We start from the raw sequence: 20,679 nt of genomic DNA on the forward strand, positions 1-20,679 counted from the left end.
CAATTCTACTACTAAGGGCACCTGCAACGCGGGGCTAGCCCAGCTCGGACTCGTCCTAGCGGTACGAGTCGCCCCCAATGTGGGGCACTGTTATTGGGGCGTGACACGCTCACTCGCCAGCCCGCGAGTGGGCGTTATTTTTATGAATTATTTTTTTAATTCGAAAAATAAAAATAAATTATTAAAAAATTTTAAAAACCAGACCCTTTCTTTTACCGTTTTTCATATTTTTTATGTTCCCACAATCACCTATAAATACCTCATTTTTATCACAATATTCTTCTCACACCAAAACACTCTACATCCTTATCTCTCATTTTTCTCCACATCTTCATCTCTCTCGTTGTGCAAAAATGTCCAGTGAAGGAAGCCAAGGAAGGAACAAGTAGGCGCCCAGAGCTCGAGGAAGGGGACGAGACGAATCAAGTCAGACGGCCCCCACCCAACAACCGGATAAAACTTTAATAGCCACGTTCTGGTGGCCACAATTGTCGACACTTCTCGCATGACACCTTCCAAATTAAGAGCACATAACCAAACACTTGAGCTTCTCAGGGTTCGATTGGGATTTCAGCCACCGCTGCTGATTGAGTAATTTTTTAGGAATTAAAATATGTAATTTTTAAATTTTTAGGATTTTAGTTATATAATTTTCAATTATGCAATTTTTTTTTGTTTTTTAGGATTTCAATTTGTATTTCCGAGTTTTGTAGTTAATGTATGTTAATTGATATTTTTTATTTAGTTGTATTTTTGAATTGAATAGTGAATAATTTTATTTTAAAAAAAATCGTTTTTGGTGGCAAATCTTAGAGTAAAATTGTGATAATTTAAACAAAAGATGGCTTGCAAGTTCTATCTCTTAATTTTAATTAAGAGATGAAGTAAAAGTGGCGTGGGATCATAAATAATGAATGGAACATATGAATAAGAGATATGATTGTGGATAGCTAATATCTCCACAAAAATATACTACCCCTTCTATCCTCAATAATTATCCATTTTAGTTCTGATTTATAGCACATGTTTTAAGAAATGTAAAAGAAAATAAGTTGAAAAAGTTAGTGAAATATGAATCTCACTTTTATATACTAATTTTATAATAGAATGTGAGTGAAATGAATTAGTTAAATATGAAACCTACTTACCATTTGTAGTAAAAAGTAAAAGTGGACAAAAATGGTAAGTAAAAAGTAAAAGTGGACAATTAATGGAGGCCAGAAGGAGTGGAGTTTGAGCTGAGTAAATTTGGGATTACCCTTTCTGACATTAATCATGAAAAAACTGCACAGCAACTTCAAAAACAACAAATAGATTTAACTAATTTCAAATTTCATTTCATAATTTGTTTTTACAAAATCCTATAACTAAACCTTAAAAACTGCATATAGATACATTAAAACCTACAAGTATAGATCATAAACATTGCCTGTACCTCTACATCTACGTTGTTCATCTCCCGGCTGCCAATGGCTGGAGACGAACATATATATATGCATGACACACTATAACTATTCGACACTCTGATCTTTCTGTGCATCTGGCGGAATTTCATCACATCCTTGATCCATTTCATCATCATCGCTGACTTCTAAGCTAATGTAATCCGGGTATTGTCCTTCGTGCACAACAATGTCATCCTTACCTCTCGTGGCGAGCTTCTCTACCGGTGGTGCTGATGCTGATGCTGAGCTCCAGTCATCAACTCCAACAAGTCCTCCATCAAAGTAGCGCCCTCTTACAACCTTTTGCTCCATCGTTGGTTTCTTTTCGGTCTTCTTTTTTGGATGGTGTAGCTTGCAAGTTGATGCTTGAGGACACACTCCAGTTGCTTCAAAAGCAGGACAGGTATAGGTGTGTTTCTTCTGGCACTGCAAGTTTAGAAACATAATAACTAGCGCGTGAACAGAGGAATGTTGTTGTCTTTTGCTGTTGCTTCAAATCCAGCTCTCTAGCTTGAGGGTCAGCGTGCAGCATATGGGGTGAAGGGCTTTATAACAGGTAATAAATTCTTCCGAAATAGTTCGAAAACTCATCTAATCTTAAAGAAAGTGCATGATTCAATTAACAGAGAGATCTTCTGGAGAAGGATGTTTGGGAGACACAACAAGGAGACAAAACGGATAGCAGAAAAACTATATCGGAAACTGATAAATAAGCTAAGGTTGCCATTCCTATGTTTTGTGATTAGAACGCCTCTTGTAGATTTAGCAAAACCCAAAAGAAATCAATATCATTCAAAAATTGAGAGTGAAGAAGCCAAAGCCAAGACGAGCAAATACCTCATTGCCGTCAGCACAATAGCCTCTGAGGAAATTTTCACAAACACTTGAATCAGGATTGACATGTACATGTCTATAAGGACAATTGTCATGGGAGCACGACCCTGTAAAAACAAGAATGAGATACTAGACTGTTGGTCTTAATACGACACAACCAAAATATGCAGCACTCAGTACCTTTCAGAAAATATGAACAATCTTGCATCCTCTCCGGGATAACCTACATCACAAATAGTGTCATTGCATAAATACACAGAGATACCATACACTGAGAGCCGCGCGACAACAATCACTTATTACCTTGTGGGTCAATTTGCAGTCGACATTGGTGCATGAACCAGCCAGGAATTTCGTACAGACTACTACTTTAGAGGGATCATGGATGTATGGACACTTCCCATCATCCTTGTTGCACTTTCCAAATCTAGTGAAGAATTGGCAATATTTACTCTTTCTAGCCAATCGCAATCGAGCAGTTCGCAAACTCCAGCGAACTTTCTCGCTTGCAAGGACACGAACACGTTTCTTTGGATCTCTAATCAGCTGGTTACCATTTCCAATGCGAACATATCTAAATAAATAGCAAGGTATCAAAAAGACCACTAAAATATGCTCAAACTCAAAGTCTGTCTCAGTAATTGTATCTACATTGCTAGTAAAAGTTTGTTTCATTTATTAAGGACTTCTTCAATAAATCACACAAGATTATAGAAGCAGAGTCATGCAAGAGAACTTACTCTTCATTGCCAATCAATAATCTCTTGGGAATATAAGATCTCTTAACATTCTTTTTAGATTGAGGAGCGACTGATGATGATGATTCTTTGTCTGTTGGATATGCATGATGAGACGAGATCAGATGATTAGATCTCAACAGGTAATGACAACAGAGATGATCTTATTATTGTGACACGCAAACTAAATTAGCTCTCATGTTCAATGACATAAGAACCTAAAACCATAGATATATAAATCTCCAGAGGCAGATCAGAGTAGTTGCTTCAAGTTACAGTAAATTATACATAGCATTCGAACAATGGAATCAAACAAAATGTCATTCATCAACAGCATTATCACAAAATTTGGCATGTAAATGCAAGAGAACTCAGACATATCATGACTTTGAATCAGGATGAAATCGATATTGAAATTGAACACGGAGGAACAGAACTCCATTCATAAAAAATTGAACACATAAATATTTTCATGACATAACAGCAAATATATTAGCGAAAATAGAGAAAAGGTAGGCTGGGTAATATACACAATATTAAGTTAAATGACAAATTGACCAACACAAATGACACAGAAACTAATGAGCAACTAATGAGCAGGCATGTAAAGCCACCTGTGATCCTCTGAAGAGTCCTCCTTGTTGGATCCATTTTGTAGCGATCTGAACCAATACGAAATATTCGTACACCTGTTTATTTGATCCAAAAATGCACAGTGTTATATACACTGAGGGAGTATAAAATTGATACTATATATAGCTAACATTCACAATAATTAACAAGTATTTTACATATTGTATACTATATCTTAGCTTATCTATAAGCATATTTTTTCAACATACTGCACATTTGAAATGCCACACCAGGATTGCAGAGCGGCGTACCTGGACGCAGCTTAACATTAAGAACCCACTTACGAGAAACATGATTTCTGCTCTTTGAAGCAATGTGAACAGCACCCTTTTCTTCCTTTTTCCTCTTCTCAGCAGCAGCAACAGCTCTTGTAGCTTCCTATTAATAAAGCATATATAACATACTCACTTGCATGATTGAAGCTGTATATCCATGAGTACTTGAGCTCAACAAACCTCATTGGCTTTCCTCGAGCTCCTTTCAATTGACTTTGACCACTTTAAACTAGAACCACCGACACTTAAGACTTTTGACATCCTAAGAGAATATCCATGACTTGATTTAGTGTAAATTGCACCTCTCTTTCTTGACACCAGCAGCTTTTGGCTACACAACCCAGACAAAGAGACAGAGAGACATGCAACAAATGCATCATTAGTTAAGTCCAAACAGCTCAGAAAGAAGGGAAAAGGCATTGCAGTTGCAGCAGTGAACAAGAGAGATGCAAGACATAAACACATACCTGATGTTAGAATGAGACGGGTTTATACCCTGTATAAGACTTTTCCAATAAGCAGCTTTTTTAGTAGAAAACAAATGCGGCCAGACTTTCCGAGGTCTCAATGAATTCTTATGCTTTTCTGAAGACTGTGTATCATGTAATTTCCATACAAATGAAAATTTTGATGATCTGCTAGTCTTGGCAAGACCAGATTGCCTCCTAGTAGGAATTTTAGGAATAATTGAGTGAGGCACCAGTCCAGACGCAGTAGCATCTTCATTCCCTCTTTTGACATGATTTTCTGGTGACGCTCTTAAAAGCTGGTTTTCCCTACTTTTGTAGTAACCATCAGATAATCGTGACTGTGTACTATCCACCCCTAATATAGACATACCATCAGAATTCGAAGTCGCAACCAATTGGTAAGATCTCCTCTTGACATAGACAACCTTCTTCCCAGGATTCCGCTCTACGGCTGTACTTGGGCTATCTGAGACGATGACTGAATCAGTTCCACATTCAGGGGCCGGAGAATACTTTATCCTCTCCTCCATGACATCTAAAGTTTTAGAAGGAAAATCATTGCTGTGAGGATTACTGACGGGCAAAGGCTCCTCCAAGTTGCAAGTACTGCAACTTAATGAGTTCCGATTACGATTTTGGGTCATTGCTTTTGTCATTTCAGAAGTGTTTACCTTCCCTGTTCTTTTCAGAGTTAATGAATCAGTATCACCAGTCTTGTACTCAGATTCCAGGTCATTCTTGATAGTATTGGTGCAAGGACTTGGCCGATAAACAGAGCAGCTTGAACCAGGGAATCCATGTGAAGTGTCATTTGATGGGGAATTTTTCCTCAATAGACTATTTCCTTTCCGTATGTATGAACTCTGTATAGGTCCAGCTGCCTTTGTTGCACTACTCTGAGGAACAGGAGGTTTTACTTTAGGTTTCGCAACTGAAGCAGTGGAGTCAACAGTTCGACACCACGTCTTTGATTTTGTGGCATGAGAAAGATGCTGCACAGGAAAAACTTTAGTAACGGCAGAAGGAAATTGGTCCTTACTCCAAGTAAGTTTACCATGTACTGGATAACGTTTCTTGACAACTTGACTGGTATTCTGAAGTAGAGATTGTGGAGCGACAGGATTAGTTTGTGATTTGTTCACAGCTACCTCTAAACATTTCCCAAGAGAATCGGTATTTGGATCAGCAAACACATTCTTTTTGTTGGATATTTTGTCACTCCGACAAATCATTTCAGTATCTGATAGGCAGGCGGATGTCTCAGTGTTTCTGGAAATGCATGAATCCGAGTAAACTTGCAGCCCTTCAGGAGAAGACATGCAAGATCGCATGTCAAAGCTAGATGCTAACGATTCATCTCCAGAATCAGAAGCACTGGGACCATTTCTGTAAGAACACGATATGCCACTAGTAATTAAAGCCAGATCATCAATCCCTAGTAATCTGTCTCTATCTACCAGAATCTCGTCCTGATTTGCAACATTTAAGTCTTCACCTCGTGCATCTGTGGTTCGACATTGTGAGATGTTTGTGGGTGCTGATGAAGTATTCCCACTTGGCTCAGCTCCCAATTCAGATGGCTTGGTGGGATGCTGCTCAAGAATTGGCGGATTACTGAACCCATCTGCAATTGTATCATCTTCAGAAAGAGATGAAATACTCGATCTTGGGCTGGAAAGTTTCTGCTTCTTCTGGGAGCCTTGGGATGAGCCATTTGCAGTAACATGAACCTCTAGGTCTGAATTTTGTACTCCAGATGGGCCTTCTTGTAAGCAATTAACCTCCTTGCATCTGTCTTTGTCACCAACAAAGTCACCATCCATTGTAGGAACAATATCCTTTAGCAAACAGCTCGTGATTCCATCATCAGTGAATCTAACTGTTTCGACATTCACATTGGTCTTCGTACTAGAAACACCCATCTGATCACCTCTATGTTCCCTCTTCCTAGTAACCTTGGATGAGTTCGCAACAGGTACACAAGTTTCACTGTCACTTATCACCTTGGAGGATGAATTATCAATGGATACACAAGTTTCTCTGCCACTTATCATCTCGGGAGATCCTTCAATAGAGTAAACATTATGTGGGGGAACAGTTCCCATATGATCTGAAAAAGATGCTTCAAATTCAGGTAAAGTCCCCTTATTATTCGCCGAAAGTATGCAGGAACCGACTGAGATGCCAAAAGCAACATTTGGACAGTCTGTAACAGCAGCACCTTCTAAACTTCTGAAATGCTTTGCATCTATCATAACTTGGGGCGTATCATCATGGTTCAGGAGAAAGTCCTTTGAGTTAGCATCTGTATATCCAACATCAGAGATGATAGCATCTCCTTTAATTTGCATTGCTTCACCCATATTAGGATGTTCGCTAACTTCATCTTCTATATCTCTACCAAATTTAGTATATTGGCTAGCAGGCTTAATTGCACCCCTATCTGCATCACACACAAAAGCTTTATCGTGTACATATTTGCTTGAAATGTTCACATCCTGATTGACGTCCAGACTGTCTCCACGACCAGCTTTCTCTTGAGATGAAAAGTTTTCATAAGCCTGATGTGCAACCCCATCAGCTCTCAACTGGTGCACATGGTCAGCATCCTCGGTAGTAGTTACCAATCCCCCAGAACGACCAGAACACTTGGTCATTACATCATGGACCACATATGACGATGCAGGTCTTGTGTTCAAAGTGTTCCTTTTCCGCTCCAACCCGTGTAGTGCGTTCAAATTGCTCCTTTTCCTCTTCATTTTAGGAACCAAGGGTTGACAAGCATCAACTTCGATGGCATGATTATCTCTTTCCATCTGTGGATCAGCTCCAAGCAAATGGTGCTTTGTTGCTCCTATATCAATATGCTCTTGTGAAGCTTCCTGTGGGTCAAATTCGAAATCTGAAACTATATCCTGTTTGGCGGCAGGCAAAGCAGACACATCACACACTGTTCTTTCTTTCACTGCATTTGACCTTACACTTAATTCAGTAGATGGATGAGGTGACACCTGAATAGCCTTTGCCACAAGTGCATTTGACTTAAATGAAATAGAAAGCTCCATAGGACTCTGCTCCCTCTCTCTGTTAACTTCCATTCTTGTCTGCATCTTCGCAGATCCTTTTTCCTTGACCTTGAAACTACCTCTACTGGAGTCGTTTGCTAAGTGTTGAGATTTAAAACCTCCAACGTGCCTGCTGCGAACTTTTCCTTGTTGAGTCCGAAGTAATGTGTTCTTTTTCTGCAATCTCTTCTTCTTATCAGGCCAAATCAACTCCCCATTACTAACATTACAAACCCCAGCCCCTAACCTACCACTAAATCTACTCAAACTCGGATTGTTGTCGGCAAATTCTGGCTTCCTGTTCCCCAATCGAGACAAAACTCCACCCGAACTCTGATCAGCCTCAGAATATTCTGGTTGCCTGTTTCCAAGTCGAGACAAAACCCTACCAAACCTTAGATCATTCTGAGGAAGTTCTAGTTGCCCGTTTCGCAGTCGAGACAAAACTCCAGCAGACCTGCTATGTTCCCGTCTCATCTCATCATCATCCATCTGAATATACACCTTGTCTCCCAGATTGTTCATACCACTATCCCATCTCCTCTCATCAAAACTATGCTCCCTGTACAAGTCACGACTCCAGTCATTCATACCAGTATCCCATGTCCTCTCATCATAATCACGCTCCCTGTACAAGTCACGACTCCGATCATTCATACCAGTATCCTTCCATCTCCTCTCTTCATAATCACGCTCCCTGTACAAGTCATGACTTTGATCATTCATACCAGTATCCTTCCATCTCCTCTCATCATAATCATGCTCCCTGTACAAGTCACGACTCCGATCATTCATACCAGTATCCTTCCACCACCTCTCATCATAATCACGCTCCCTGTACATGTCACGACTCCGATCATTCATACCAGTATCCTTCCATCTCCTCTCATCATAATCACGCTCCCTGTACAAGTCCTGACTCCGATCATTCATACCAGTATCTTTCCATCCCCTCTCACCATAATCACGCTCCCTGTACAAGTCACGATTTCGATCATTCATACCACTATCCCACCCCCTCTCATCATATTCCCTCCTTCTGTCCAATTCAGAACCCCAATCACGAAGTCCACTATCCCATATTCTGCCATCATCCCTCTTTCTACACAGCTCAAAACTCTCAGGAATTACATCACGATATCTATCAATAATCCCTCTGTCAGTCTCCAGAGCCCTACTATGAGCTCTCGGGGCACCCCAACCTAAATCTTGATCCCAATTTCCAGGCAATTCACGTATATCATCAATACGACCCCGAGAATAATTATCATGTTCGAAGACAAGATTCCTCTCGGGATAATCACGAACAACTCGCAAGGATACGTCATCTCTCGGAGGCGGAGGAAGGGTGGGGTGGATATAGGGTTTTGGTGGCGGATCGAATTCGTATCGGTGGGATCGCTCAATAATTGGATACCGCAGCGGAGAGAAAGCAAATCGCGGAGGATGGAGGGTTGGAGACATGTGATGAATTTGTAGGGGAGGGGGAGGGGGAGGGGGGGGAGGCGGCGACGGCGGCGGTGGTGGAAGGGGAGTATTCAACGAAGGGGTTTGTGGTGGGGGATAGGGTGGGGGGAGGAAATCAGGAGGGCGGAGGACGTTTTCATACCTGAGGTGGTGGTGGTGGCGGCTGAAGGCAGGCGGCGGAGGCGGGAGATCCATTGGGCGGCGGCGATTGGGCGGCGGCGATTGGGCGGCTTTGCGTGAGCTAGAATTATGCGGGGTTGTTTTCTTTGTTGCGTAATTCCAATTAGCCGGCGGAAAAGGAAAAAGGAAAAAGGAAAAAGGAAAAAGGAAAAGAAAAATAATTAATAAAATTCTAGGTGAGGACTCTCCAGTCAGCATGAGGTCATAACTACACTATTAAAATTAATCTTCAATTGTTTGGTAAAGGAAAATATATTTTCATATATGGAGTACATATTTATTAGAGCATCTCCAATGGTTCTGGACATGCAATAGCCCTCCCATAGCCTTCTCACTGTCACATCATCTGCACTAAAATCCTCCTGCCACATCATCTGGACATGCAACTGGACATGCAATAGCCCTGTCATAGCCCTCACATAGCCTATCTGCATCACTAATAACAATTATATAATTTAATTTACAATCGTAGCAATATACGGAATTTAATTTACGAGACAAATACTGGAAAATTGAATAATAATATTAAAATTTATAAAAAAGTACAATAATTTATTAAAAAAAAGTACATTAATTTTTAAAAAATATAAAAATTAAAAAGTACAAAAAAAATATGGCCTATGTGTGCGAAGAACCGGTGGAAAAATCCAAAGCCGGCCGATAGAGAGAGTACCCGTTAATACAAGTGGTGCGAATGAAAATGACGTCCAAAAGCGCGTATATATAGTGTTTCGAAAATTTAAAAAAAAAAATAAAATTCTGACGCCGATTTGGGGCCTACAATGGCGCCGTGAGAGTCGGCGTCAGTCCAAGAATCGGCGTAGGCGCGCCGATTTTGACGCCGGTTTCGCTGACGCCGGCTGCAATGGTTCGGCGTCAGCACCGGCGTCCGCGAAAAATCGGCGTGCCTACGCTGACGCCGTCATTGGAGTTGCTCTTACTCATCATTTTTAATTTTAATTGGTTAAAATCTCTTACTGTTAATTTATTGCAATACATAGTCGATATTTAATCATGGTTGTTATATCATTTGAGTAACACAAAGTCTTATTTTTATAGTTGAATCGAAACGTTTATGTTTTTGGTTCTTCTTGTAGAAAAAATAGATAGCTAAGTTTAAGCATCAATAAACTTGGTATTTTTATGTAAAATGATGGTAAAAACTTGCAGTCTTGTTCTTTATGATCGATTTTTATGCTATGAAAATATTGCATCATTAAATTCATTACTGGTTTCATATCTAACATGAATTTAGTCAATTTGTACTAGATTGATCAAATTTTGTGGTCCAAGTATGAAATCATCTAAATTTTTGCATTAACGAAAGCGGAGATAATTAACACATATACTACATATAAGTTGATGTTATTAGTAACTATAACTATAGATTGTAAGTTTTACGGGATACAATGAATCACATGAAATTAGTTTATTATTAAAATAATTATACATATGTTCAGTGGGGCCCAGCTTTAGGTAAGAGTCAATTTCAATTATTATGCTAGCAACAATCTCATCCTCGCAGACAACACAGTGGCGTATCCAGGATTTATGATTTAGGAGTACGAATTTCATAATAAATAATTACGACGTAAATAAAATAACATTAAATATAAAATAATTTAAAATACCAATAATTTTTATTTGAGGTACAAATTATAATAATAAAAATAATAGAAATATAAAAAATAAAGCAATTAAAAAAGTAAAAATATTTTTATTTGAATTATGAGTTTTACTACAAATTATATTACATAAATGATAAAAGAAATAGGGTATAATATTACAGATCAAAACAATTAAAAAAATAGTAGCATAATATGAAAAATAAAAATAATTAAAACATACTTACTATATTATCTAATATCTAGAAAAGAAAATTGGAGTGCAAATAATTACATAACAAAAAGAAAAAAAGAAAATGTGAGTGCAAAAATTAAAAATAGCAGCGCAATTAATTAGTAGTATAACTTCATGGAAGTACAAACATAACTAAAAAGCGGAAAATTAAGAATGAGAAAAATTAAGTTTGTTGCTTTAAGGAATTGAACACGAGACATTAGATAGTAATGAGCAATGAGTTGCCATTGAAGCAAACATAACTTACTTAAATTTGCACTAAAACTAGTATTAATACAATGAGTTTTGGGGTACAGTTGTGTCCCTGTTCCCACCTAGATACGTCACTACTTGTACATATATACAGATTATTAGTATAGCAACAATCCAACCCATAAATGCCCTTGTATGTTTTTCTCAATATTATTCATCCCTCTTGTAAAGTTGGCCTAGTAATTTTTAGTAAGGCTATAAAATTAACAATAAAATGTACATAGATTTCTTTTGACTATAAATTGCTTTGAGCATTCTTTCGTTCACTTCTCATCCCTTTCCCTTTCAACGGATCATCCTCCGCAGTTCCCTTGTAGCTTGCTTCACCAGCAACTCTCATACAAAAACGAACATTTCAATATAATACGACGGATTAATGACCTAACTATAAATAAAATGTCAAATCACAATGAATAAGGGACTCACAGATAAATGTTGCCATAGGGATCAACTTCTCTCAGGACACTACTTATCTGAACTGTAGCAATGTAATCCCCGTCCTTGCCTTGGACAACTTCAACCTTGGCATATCGAACACCACAAGTCTTGCACCCAATCCCATAAGGCATGAATACGTAGAAGACCCAACTTGTGCTTATAATATCAGTGTTTCTGACATAGAAAGCTTCAATCGTAGACCAACCAACTAGATGTAGGCATGCACAAACCGAACCGGACCAGCGGTTAACAGCCGGTTCATAAACCGAAACCGGAACCGGCACGGCGGTTTCGAACCACCGGACGGTTCAGTGGTTCACACGGTCCGGTTCAGGTTCAACAAAATGTGAAACCGGAACAGCCGGTTCCGAACAGCCAGTTCAACAGTTAAACCGGCGGTTCAATTAATTTTTATTTTTTATTTTGTAAAAATTAATTTTTATATTTAAAACAATTTTTACAAATAAATGAATACAAGATATTCATAATAACCCATATATAATTGATGGTCTTGTGAATTCTATGAAATCATTCTTGGTTATTTCTCTTTTATAGAGACATCCTTGAATGTTTTATGTTTCACTTTCGATGTGGGACAAAATATGTTGAAGTATTTTCTTTTATAACTACATATTTAGAGCAATCATTCATATTTTTCCAATGTGGGATACAAAACTTTCTTTTATCTTCTACTTTTATTCATTTTTTGTATAATATATATAAACAAAATTATTATTTGAATATATTTTTGATTGATAAAAATAAACAATTGTTGAGAAATATGATTTGTATATAGAAAAATAATTATTTGTATAATAGTTATCTTTAGATTTATACAATTTGTATTATAATTATTCTTTTAATGTTTTATAATAGTATTTATTAGTTAACATATACATAAATTTAAACATAAGCAAATCGATAATGATAAAGAACTAATGAATAATAGTTCATGTAATAATATTTGTTGTTAAATTGTAATAATAGATGATAGAGTACTAATATAGACAAAGAATGATGAGAGATCTATCATATAGTCATAAATAATGGCTTTTATCCCACATTGAAAGAAAGAGTAACACATCCAAGAATGTGTAACTATAAAAGAAAATAATCTAATACACTCTGTTCCAAATTAAAGCCTCAAATCCAACTTTAAGTATTGACATTTTAAAAATCAAAAGGTTTAACTTAAAGTATTGTTTATTAATTTTTATAAGTAAATTGTAATCGTTATAAGTTGTAAGTTTTCGTCCTGTTCAAATTTATTATCAATAAAATTGTAATTTTCACCTTATTGTTTGAATTTTATTTATGCACATTTTATAATACACAATAAAGACTAAAAAAATAAAAAAAAAATCAATTGCTCATACTTAAAGTTAAACCTTTTGAATTTTAAAATATCAATACTTAATGTCGGACTTGAGCATTTAAATTGGAAGAGAGTGTATTGGATTATTCTCTCTTATAGTTACACATTCTTGGATGTGTTACTCTTTCTTTCAATGTGGGATAAAAGACATTATTTATAACTATATGATAGATCTCCCATCATTCTTTGTCTGTGTTAGTACTCTATCTTCTATTATTATAATTTAACAACAAATATTATTACATGAACTATTATTCATTAGTTCTTTATCATTATCGATTTGCTTATATTTATAAATTATGTATACGTTAACTAATAAATACTATTATACCCATTAAAAGAATAATTATTATACAAATTGTATAAACCTAACGATAACTATTATACAAATAAATATTTTTCTATATACAAATCATATATCTCAATAATTATTTATTTTTATCTATCAAGAATATATTCAAATAATAATTTTGTTTATATATATTATACAAAATATGAAGAAAAATAGAAGACAAAAGAAAGTTTTGTATCCCACATTGGAAAAAGATGAATGAATGATCTAAACATGGAGTTATAAAAGAAAATACTTCAACATATTTTATCTCACATTGAAAGTAAAACATAAAACATTCAATGATATCTCTATAAATGAGAAAATCAAGAATAGTTTCATAGAATTCATAAAAAAAATAAAAATTTACAATTGAACCACCGAACCGGCCCGGAACCGGCAGTTTTGGCCGGAAACCGGCGGTTTTGAACCATCACTGGAACCCCTGGCGGGCCGATTCAGGTTCATGAAAATCTTGAACCGTGAACTGCCGGTCCGAACTGAAACCGGCGATTTTTGAACCGTGTGCATGCCTACAACTAGATGAGTAATCGATCATGAATAGAATGTTTCCACCAACATAGATGAGGTTCCTCTTATGCATTTCATCTAATGGTTTAGAAATGTTATCTGCAAAAATATTCCATCCGTTTGGTTTATGGACTTCAACGTAAGTAAGACGATCAAATAATCAATCGTAAGACTAACTTTGTTATGCTCATATATAGTTAAAGTACTTATTTAAAATATATAATTATCGATCACAAATTTGTTTAAAATATTTCATAACGGTAATTTTGAAAATTGCACAAATTAATTTTATTTTCCTCAAACTGATTAATTATGGATATATCCAATTAATTATGTTAATTCAACATAATAATGTTACTTTAATCAAATCATTTTCGTCAATTATAATTATATAAGGTACTACTTATATCATATTTGTATTTGATATATCATTAATATACCATCTTTTATTAGTATGTGACAAATTTGCATTTACTATATTTCCATTATATGTCCATAATGTGTTCATGATACAAATACGCAGTTCATAATATCTTAATTGACTATTTTCCATCATAGTTTTATCTGTACTACAGAGTACAGATTCACTCTCGTTTTGATATTCAATTATCTAAATGGATATCAATATAAATATCTATAACTTTGTATATTCTCTTTGTTAATATTTTTATAAAGTTATGCACTTATTTATACTACTTAGTATTAATTACGTACTATGTGTCAAATCAAAGCAAATAATATGTCAGCTTAAAATAACTAACTAATCCCTAAATTCCAAAATAAATTATTAATTTTATCTAATTAGTGATACAATTTATATGGAGAAACTAAAAAAAAATCACCAACAGTTGGACGGATATATTTTTTCAAATACATAAATTATTAGGATTATAACATTCTACACGAATTTTTAATTTGTTTCATGTTTTTTAATATTAAGTGAATTATCTAATCTTATATACTAGTAGTAGTTAGTAAATTTGTTAATTATACAAATACTACTCCCCGTCTCACAATAAAAGTTTAATGGTAATAATCATACGCAACTATGATTATTCAAGCTATTTTCTTCACTTACAATTCATGATTTTTTCTGATTAAAGATTTTTGTAGTTCTTATTGCAGGCAACCTTTATTAGAGTGATTTAGTAGTAGTTTTCAAGAGATAAATTCGGGGTACTAGTATTATTTTAAATTTTTTAGTGTTTCTTGATTTTGCAAATTCTTTCACATGTTAGTTTTCAAGAAATTCCAAAAATTGAAATCTGCATTCCTATTATGGAAATCTGGCACTATCACTTATCAGGAAATATTCCAAGTGACTCCACTCCACTAGTGATCATATTGTCACATCTTCCATGGCCCATGCATTGGCTTAATAATAATCAAATATTGAATAATTATTTGTTCTCAACAATGATATTTTACTGCTAAATGATCAACTTTATTTCCTAAATCGAAGATATTTTAATTTAATCTTTTGGTCTTTTAATTAGGATGTATTTTTCCATTTGCACCATGAGCCACCACCCAATTTTAGTTGGAACATCGACAATAATGACACTTTTTGAAGCGTGGGTGGTATATTTAAGAATATAAATTAGCATCTTTAATTGCATTAAAAATGACATTGATGGTATATTTAGAAACACAAATTAGCATCCATAGCTTAATTACATTGAAAATGACTTTAACGTTTGTTTTGTTGTAGTGCAAGTGTGCAACCACATCATTATATATTTTTATAGTATTTTAAATAATAACATTATTATTTGTCTTATGGTAATTTATTACTGTAAGATTTTATAAGATTTTATAAACAAAGACAAACTAAAAATATTATAAAATAAACAAAGTAAAAACATAATTACAACCATTGAAATACGATATTAAAAAATAAAAAATTGTAATGAAGAAGAAGGACTATATTTGGAGAAAAAAATTGTGTAAAAACTATAGCAAATTTAGGCTCTATTTAAAAAGGATGAAAAATTATGAACATTAGTGTCATTTTTTTATATAAATAATACTTTATGGATATATGAATTTTAAGAGGAAAAAAAATTATGATTGTGCCAAATGGCAAAACCTTATTGGCGCATGCATGCAAAAAATGAGAAAAGGACCTTAGGCCATCCGCAACGCTGTCTCTTAACCGTCTCATCTCTTCACTATTCATGAGCCCCACTATACTTTTCACCCCATCTCTTAACTAAGAGACAACACCTGCATCCCTCCATCTCTTAACCATCTCATCCCTTAACTATTCATTCAATTTCATTTTTTATTTTTATTTCCAACAAATTCAATTAATAAAAACACACTTCATTAAATAAAATAAAATTACAACTTAAAATTCTAAAAAAAATAAAAAACCACATTAATAAAATCCTAAAAAAATAAAAAATACATAATTTAAAATCTTCCGTTCACTTTCTCTAAATTCAAAATTTCAAAACTCAAAGAAGCAGAAGAAGATATCATAAGTTGCGACGTCTTATTCCGTGGGATCAAAGCTCGAGGCAACAAAAATTCGCAGCGATAGACTTGGGGAGGTGAAGGATTTTATTTCAAAATTGGGAGAGAGCTCCGTCGAACTTTTAGTCTGTGGATTCCAACGATACTTGAAAATTCAGGGTGTTTGATTTTTTTATTCGACGCATTTGCTCAAATGGATCCATGAATGGATTAAATTTGAGAGAAGAATAATGTTTTGAGATGAAAATGTAGAGTGTTTGAGTGAGAACAAAGAGTTTTTTTACGGTGGATTAATTTGTGGGAATGATTTGATATTTATAGAAGTGATTGGGGGCTTAAAAAATAAAAACGGCTATAAACGGCTAGTATATTTTTTGGGATTTTTTTTAATTTTTCAATTTTTCCTGAATTTTTAAAAAAAATAAAAAAAATATTTTTTTCAGATAAAACATTTCTTTTAGCACTTATTTACTCATTTGATAAAGCATGACAAAGTTATATCACTACAAAAAAAAAACTATATTTACCAAGCACCGAAGTGCTAGGAATAAGCCTAAAGTGCTAGGAAATATAGCACTTTCCGAGCACACATGGTGCTAGGCATATGCTTCCTCGGAATTGTTTCCGAGCACATTTCGAGCACAACACTAGATTTTCCGAGCACAATCGTGTGCTCGGAGAAAGTGGTCAACGACAATATGCAAAGTTCCTAGCACCACCAAGTGCTCAGAATATTTCCGAGCACAAGTGGGTGCTAGGAAGGTTTCAAATTAGCCATGATATATACCGAGCACATAGGTGCTCGAAATTCTGCCATTATTTTCACATTTCATTATTTTTTATATTTTTTTATTATTTCAATTTTATTTTAATTTTTTTCAGAATTGCTAGTATTAAATATAGGAATAGAGTAAACAAGTTAAAATGACATTAAATTAACAAAAATTGTTTTACAATTCATTTGAATACAAAATGCTTGAAATATATATAGTTCACCTAATTTTTCACTCTTCATTTGTTCTATAAACAACTCCCTTTGCTTATCGGACTCTTCGTATACTTTTTTCAGTTTCCCCTTTGCAACTTTTTATTCATCTCCATCCTCATCTCATTCCTTATCTCGATCTTCATCTCACTCTTTATTTGGTCGCGAGCTGCTTGAAGTCGTTGCTTGAAGAGCTCCCGAGCCACCGTGCTCCATCTCATGTGAATCCCACGTAATGAATCGTATTCATTTTTTCACATAAGGCGCCTGAAAAAAGAATCGCGTATCAATCCCAATTAGAAATTCTCAGATTCCTTAAAATGAAACCAATAAGCTGGTTTGAAACTAAAGCCATAAATGAGCTTTGATATACTCAACAAGATTCACAAAAATGTCGTAAACCAAGATATAAGGAGTGTGACCAGAACAACATATATGGACAGTAAGAACACTCGAGCATCATCAGCCCTAAACTAAGAAGGGTTGCTCGATTACGTTAACATTACCTCTCAGTATTTAGTGTTCAGAAAAGTACTCTTCTCACACCTTTGGGAATGTTCAAGGACGTCATAACTTCAGCTGGAACAGAGAAAACCAACGAGAGGAAAAACAAGATTAAAGAATCAGAAAACAAGGACATCTACTCAAACTGATCCAAATATTTCAGATTAATAAAGGTAATATTTTAAATTTTTTAGCTACTATACAGAACCATCCAAATATTATCCTAAGTTTCTGACAAAAGAATAAGTCAATTTACTTTTAAAGATGAACCAAACTGGAATTTTTTTTATTGAGATATTGTATAGTACTTAATTTCTACATCAGCAATGACACGGTAAGACCATTTGTCTTTGTGCAGGTTCATCACTAAAAACAACATCCGCACAAGATATATAGAAAAATAATTTGTTTATACTGATCATGGCCAAAAAGGTATTTCTCCAACTTAAACCTATTAGAATCATGCATTTTGATACCAATTAATGATTTTAGTTACAAAATTAAAAAGAAACATACATGCATGTAGATCTTCGTATGTCACCTACTTTTGTAAGTAATTAGTTTTCCAATATATAAATATATATTCAACCTACTCATAGAAACACATAACTGCTGTATAAATACTATTAATGTATAATTGTTTATATGAGCCTTTTTTGCATTCGTATCATGATCCAAATGGTGGTCATGGGCTCATGGCATTGAGCATGTTGTTTATATGAGCATGTTTAGTAGTTGGTGGCTAGGCTTGGGGTGGAGCCTTGCCGGCTCTACCGATCTGATGTGCGGAGAAGTGAGGTGGTTTTGTTGTTTGAAATATGTTAGGAGTTTGAATGGCTATCGAAATTAAACGAGTAATTATTATGTTGATTCGTGAATTGCTTATTAGGAATTATAATAATGAGTGCAAATCGTGAGTAAATGTATAAGAGATTCCTATCTAGTGGTGGATTCTCATAATCGAGTTTGCTCTAAATCACTTTAGATGTATAAACATTATAAAAATCCATCAATCAACCCATAGACACAACTCATCCTCCCATCCTACTCGTGGATTCCTTATCATGATATTATGAAAACATTTCTATAAATTTCTATTGAAGGTGGTTTTTCTCCTTTTTGTATAACAATATATTATCAAACACCAAATGTTATGCACAATTTTACCTTAAAACGTACATGAATGAATGACATAATAAATGTGTTGAAGCTATAATTTTTATATTGGAGGCCCAATTATTTTCATTGACAACTAAGTATCATAAGATCAAATAAAATGTTCTTTTCCTACTTATCTATAATTACTATTAATGATGCGAGATTTTAAGATTTTATTCATTCATTTATCTATTTATCTTTAATAAGAGAACATCAAATTGAAATTAATGATGATTATAAAAAATGAAAGATCATATTTTTATAATAAATGGTAGGAGTTTGAAGTTAAATTTTTTATTAATATTATATAATATATTTAAATATTTAATTTTATTGAAGTCCAAAATATTTAGTTTACTATTTAGAATAATCAAAAGTTGCATAGTGAATTAACACAAATCAACTAGTGGATGTGTAAAAACAGTCGATTTTTATGAAAAATAAAATTGTAAGTAAAAAGGTTTGGAGATGTGTAAAAACAGTCGAATTTTATGAAAAATAAAATTGTAAGTAAAAAGGTTTGGAGAGTGGGCACTATGGAAAACTTCGAAGTAAACAGATTATATAAATGGCAAACTTTGAAATAAACAAAATACATAAATTGAAAAATAAAACGCAGCAGAATTTGCTTAAGTTGAGTTTGATGGATTCGAACCCCATATACCTCAATAATGCATGACTAAGGAGAAGACAAACTGCGCAATCACTGACTCAATTCTGATCCACATGTATTTCCATTTTTTACTAGCTGAGTTAATGTGTGAAACTTCAAATCTAGAGAAATTATTTGGTCGCTTTAAATCATTCTTCCTCCATTTTCTCGATTAGAAGAAATTTGAAATTTCAACGGAGATCTTAGAACAAGATCACAAGTTTCATGTAGCAAACCAGTCATCCATTAGTTCATATGTGTGGTATAAAGTGAAAAATGACGACTGACTCCTGCAAATCTTACATGATGGCCTCAACCCTCATGTCGTCTACCAATACAAAATTCAAAGACTTTCGCTCGTAGACTTGTTTTGAGAAATGCTATGATTGGTACATAACTCAGAGGAGTTTCAAAGACTTTGAAAGTACCCTCAAAACCATCTACTATAAAGAGGCCAAAAAATTTACTCGTATAATAACAGAGAAAGTCTGTTACTCTTTGCATGCTTGGCTTGAGATGAAATTATTAGGGGCTAAAACGAACAAGAAGAGAGCAGTTAAAGAATATTGTGACTCAAACGATTCCAATATTTGGTGGAAAGAGATTGAGGAGGATTTCAAAACCATCTTTGGTCCTGTTGTTCGTGGTCTCAGAGCACTCCACAAGGAAAACAAATATCATGGAAATCTACTGAATGGAGTAGCAATCAAACAGCTACCAAACCATACTCAAAACAAGTGTAAGAGAGGAGAGCAGTTAAACTGACAGACCTGCCATTCAGAAGAATGTTCAACTGATGATTTCGAAAGCCATAGTTGAGATGATATCGCCGAACTCAATAGGTTAATTGGATGGGTACTAATGTACCCGTTCTTACAGCAAACTCCTCCTCATCCCCTTTCAAAATTTGTGGAAGCCTTGTGCTTGTTGCAGCTATGGTCCAGGTTATATTTATCCAACAATTAACCTAATATTTCAAACTTTAATTTTTTTAAAAATATTTATGCAA

General features: G+C 34.7%; 1 protein-coding gene across 2 annotated transcripts; it reads right to left on the bottom strand.

Annotated features, from left to right (window-relative positions):
* Positions 1-1,315: 1,315 nt before the first annotated feature.
* LOC121782469 lies at positions 1,316-9,188 on the bottom strand. 2 transcript variants are annotated; one of them, XM_042180328.1, is made up of 9 exons: positions 4,392-9,188; positions 4,105-4,255; positions 3,934-4,027; positions 3,631-3,705; positions 3,020-3,110; positions 2,583-2,853; positions 2,460-2,502; positions 2,283-2,386; positions 1,316-1,871 (listed from the first exon to the last, which is right to left on the bottom strand). In XM_042180328.1, the coding sequence occupies exons 1-9, from the start codon at positions 9,119-9,121 to the stop codon at positions 1,512-1,514; spliced, it is 5,919 nt and encodes a 1,972-aa protein (XP_042036262.1). In that variant the 5' UTR covers positions 9,122-9,188; the 3' UTR covers positions 1,316-1,511. The 2 variants fall into 2 exon arrangements, with proteins under 2 accessions (XP_042036262.1, XP_042036261.1); XM_042180327.1 differs by having other exon boundaries at positions 3,901-4,027.
* Between the last annotated feature and the right edge of the window lie 11,491 nt (positions 9,189-20,679).

The sequence above is a fragment of the Salvia splendens genome, chromosome 20, assembly GCF_004379255.2.
Source record: "Salvia splendens isolate huo1 chromosome 20, SspV2, whole genome shotgun sequence".
Lineage (NCBI taxonomy): Eukaryota > Viridiplantae > Streptophyta > Magnoliopsida > Lamiales > Lamiaceae > Salvia > Salvia splendens.

Coding starts and splice junctions, on each gene's coding strand:
- LOC121782469 (XM_042180327.1), bottom strand. CDS start 9,121: ATGGATCTCCCGCCTCCGCCGCCTGCCTTCAGCCGCCACCACCACCAC. Junction 3,706..3,900: donor TAATGTTAAGCTGCGTCCAG/GTACGCCGCTCT, acceptor TCAAATAAACAG/GTGTACGAATATTTCGTATT. Junction 2,503..2,582: donor ACTGCAAATTGACCCACAAG/GTAATAAGTGAT, acceptor TTTGTGATGTAG/GTTATCCCGGAGAGGATGCA.